General features: G+C 33.9%; 1 protein-coding gene across 1 annotated transcript; it reads right to left on the minus strand.

The window, feature by feature from the left end:
* Positions 1–1,026: 1,026 nt before the first annotated feature.
* LOC128882149 (eIF-2-alpha kinase GCN2-like) lies at positions 1,027–3,931 on the minus strand. The gene is made up of 5 exons (XM_054133718.1): positions 3,781–3,931; positions 3,146–3,678; positions 2,561–2,973; positions 2,077–2,344; positions 1,027–1,620 (listed from the first exon to the last, which is right to left on the minus strand). Exons 1-5 carry the CDS (start codon positions 3,844–3,846, stop codon positions 1,494–1,496), a joined length of 1,407 nt encoding a protein of 468 aa, XP_053989693.1. The 5' UTR covers positions 3,847–3,931; the 3' UTR covers positions 1,027–1,493.
* Positions 3,932–3,937: the final 6 nt, after the last annotated feature.

Genomic DNA, 3,937 nt, shown 5'->3' on the forward strand with positions numbered 1-3,937 from the left:
ATATCCCACTTTTACATAATTAATAACGAATGGTGTACATTAGTATAGTTTTCTATTAAAAAAACTGTTAATTATGATACGAACCACAAGACTCTCATATTGGAAAATAGGGCTCTCGATCTAGACTTGAGCGGTGTTGTCACGTTTCTCAGCATGATTAGTACTAGAGTCGGCTGTGCCTGAACGTACCTCCCACGGCTACCAACCCTCCGCCTCACAGGGCCACCAACCATTAGGGATGGCGTGAAAAATCACTAACAGTGTCTCGCTGTCTCCCCTTAGTGGAATTCAAGAAACTACAAATGAGTCAAATTTAAATTGTATTAAAATTATATTAACATTGCCTTTAGACCATATTATAATACATATATAATCTAAGAACAACATAATTCGTGAAAAGTGAATGTTCTCTGCCAATCAGAAGCAATCACGAATCACTGTGAAAAATCACCGTGATTGGCAACGAACATGATCGAATCACGAGTGATTCACAAGTAGCAGTTCTAGCCATCTCTAATCTCTACCAACCATACGCCTCACACGGCTACCAACTATACGCCTAACACGGACCCTAACTAAACGGGAAACCAACTTCTCGTTTACATATATATTACGAAATTTGTTGGTTTTTTGTTCCAAATGTTATACACAACGAGAATATCGTCCTCCCGTGAAGGCATTTTAAAAAAAAGTCAATTTTGAAGACTCGCTTCGTCAACGCCATTTTGTACTAAAATTATAATACAACAATTTTTGTTTATACTTCGATGCGTGTTAAATAAACTCTACAAAAAGAAATCCTATTCTTTTTGCGATACCCTCAAAATAAATTATCAAAGTTAAACCTGGTGTTACCCCTTAACAGATTAAATATCAAAAATGTTATAATTATTAGCAAAAATAATAACCGTAATAAATATTATCATTGTAATACCCCTTGGTTTATTAAATTTGTCATGTACTCTAGATGTAAGTTTTACGTGCAGGAATAGTTGTTTACACATATATTTAGTATTTAGTGCGAGATAAATATTAAAATAGAAAATTTATATTACATATAATATACATAATCGATATAACACATATCAATATACATTATACACATATTTGTAGTAGTATTGTGGTGTTTAGAAGCGTCCGGAAGTAGAACGTTTCCAAAGCGCCGAAACCTGTAAAAAATCTTTTACATGCTTACAGTGAAGACATAGAAGTATCAAGTCAAAATTATTTCAGAACAAAAAAAAGTTTCTTTAAACCATCTTTTTTTTGTCGTTTTAAACAAATGCCTTGTTTTTATACCGGGCATATATTGAAAAATCTGAAAAAAATGAGTTTATAGCCTGTTGGGATAATTTGTTTTTTTTCTGTAATAGATTGGTATTCCTGACCTCCATTGCCACGCCACGTAGGCGATTTTTGTTTAAAATTACTTACCTTCGTTCTTTTGTTATCACCATGCAAAGCACGTTTAATTGACATAATATATATATTTTTTATTTCCCCTTCGTTTTTTTAAAGTAATTTTTGCCCACCATTTGGCCGAATGAAAGCGCTTTGGCTCGAAGACTACGAATTTCTTGAGCCTTGGGTCGTTGATTGGGATCGTGATTCAATAGCCTCCTGCAATTATTACGATGTTTCAATTAATCTATAATGTATAACAGCATTTGTAAATAAATAATTCCCCATTGTAAAATTTAAGTGTAGGATTTGAATGTGATTTCAAGCCCTGCAAAGGGTCACGTCGGCCCTGGGACGGGATAAAATAAAGTGCTACAGGGTCCAATGATCGAATGACTTTTAAATAATTTGAGAGCACTGAGGTCTTTCATACAAAGTGTTAACACGGGTGTAGGACGACATTCACATATTCACAGTCGAAAAGTGACTTTATAATTCCATATCGTGCAAGTCCATTTACTATACTTGAAAAATAAATAAATACTATTTAAAAAGACTACATAGAAATTGGTAATCAATTTAGAAAGGAGTTTAAAAATGAATTTGTAGAAAGTATAAATATCATAAGTTAAGTGCGTAGGTCTTTAAAATTATAAATGCTTATGTGATGTTTACCGTAAGATATGGATTTGTAGTGGCATGTCTGCCTGTAGCATTTCTGTTGGAATTATGATTTCTTTTAACCGTAAATTATGTAAAACCTTGATGCGCTCCATTCCTGTTGCTGGTGGTTTGTAACACATTTCGAATAGTATTATTCCAAGACTATAAATATCAACTTTTTGATCATATGGGGCTTTCGTCATTAGCTCAGGAGCTACATAAAGTGCTGTGCCTACTTGCTCTGTTAGAGAACCTATGTCTTCTGTGCTAAAGCTGATCCCTAAAGCATTCCACACAAGTAATTAGTTATTAGCGTTAGCACTAGTAAATTATCATATCAACTATCAATCCCGATATTGTCATGTGAAAATGACTATTATATATATGGAGGTGATAATGAGTATTACTTATTATAAAAAATGACTTTTTACATAGCGATGATGGTATAAATATTTCCAGTTAAGTTAATGAAATTTTTGACATTTATTTGTCTTACCTTTCTTGGAAACTTGAGGTTCTTTATCGGTTGCCATAGTTGGCACAAATGAAGACAATATATTTCTAGCCAGGCCAAAATCTCCAATTTTTACATGATCGTTACTGTCTAAAAATATGTTTACTGGTTTCAAGTCTCTATGTATTATTCCCCGTCGATGAATATGTGCTAAACCTTCAACTATTTCTTCGAATAATCTCCACACTCTTTTTTGATTTTTGTAAAGGCCTGCATCAATCGCTGTACGTAGAGTGCTCTTTTCACAGAATTCCATTTGAATGTACATGAATTGTATCTCTCTTACTGTTGCCTTAGATGAATACGTATCCCCAGTCTCATCTTCTTTTACACTTGACACAGTTTCTTGGCACTTTGAATCTTTTACAAATTCTATACTGTTGGAGGCAACGGTTCTTAAAATATAAAATTACATATTAGTGATAATACTTGCAACATAAATAAAAAATAACGTAAATATTTTACTGTACTGAAAGTTCTTTGTATAAAAATAAGCGATTTCATATAAAAATGATTTCAATCATTAATTGTCACTTTAAAAATGATAAATCATGATAAATCACTTACCCACATGCAATATCTTTGACATTGTCGGTAACCATGGATACATCGCTGTTGTCCTCACCGCTATCTGGCAGATTTTCCATATCATCTGTAGCGTTTTCGATCCAGGAATTATAATATCGCACTACATTTTTATGAGTCATGCATGACAGTGATTTGACTTCCCTTATAATTTTCCAATCCTGTTGCTCGTTCTTTGGGTTAAGTTCTATTCTTTTAATAGCGTAAATTCTACCATCCAATTTATTTTTTACTTTAAGGACATCGCCAGAGGCACCTTTGCCGAGCCATTCGAGAACTTCGAATTCATTTGTAATTCTTGAGTGGCCACCCAAAGGCGGTAGGTATTGCCGAATGTCCGTGTCTGTTTCTTCGGGTTCGTGGTTTTTCTGTTCATCTCTGCGTGGTACTTTCGGTGGCGAGAGAGCACGAACTAAAGGTGCTTTAATGAAGGTGTGCTGTAATAATTGTTCAGCGGACCATCGCTTTCGTTTGTCATTAGTAAGGCACTTTAATAAAAAATCCTGGAGATCAGGCTGAAATAATTACGTAGTCTATAAGATATATTTAAAATGCATTTTACGTTTAATTTGTTTTGCTAAGAATTAAAAGTTTTTAAAATATAAAAAAGACCAAACCTGAGTGATCACTGTTGGATCGATTTTATCTCCAGAAGCAATGACTCCATTTAGTAGAGAAAACATAAGAGCACCGAAACGGTATATATCAGCTTTTTTTCCATCTCTTTCTTGGATGCTGGGAAACTCTTGTTCAGGTTTGACTAACGTATACGTT

The sequence above is a fragment of the Hylaeus volcanicus genome, unplaced genomic scaffold (assembly GCF_026283585.1).
Source record: "Hylaeus volcanicus isolate JK05 unplaced genomic scaffold, UHH_iyHylVolc1.0_haploid 21157, whole genome shotgun sequence".
In the NCBI taxonomy this organism is placed as follows: Eukaryota; Metazoa; Arthropoda; class Insecta; order Hymenoptera; family Colletidae; genus Hylaeus; species Hylaeus volcanicus.

Coding starts and splice junctions, on each gene's coding strand:
- LOC128882149 (XM_054133718.1), bottom strand. CDS start 3,846: ATGTTTTCTCTACTAAATGGAGTCATTGCTTCTGGAGATAAAATCGAT. Junction 2,974..3,145: donor GTCAAAGATATTGCATGTGG/GTAAGTGATTTA, acceptor TTATATTTTAAG/AACCGTTGCCTCCAACAGTA. Junction 1,621..2,076: donor CTACAAATCCATATCTTACG/GTAAACATCACA, acceptor TAATAATTGCAG/GAGGCTATTGAATCACGATC.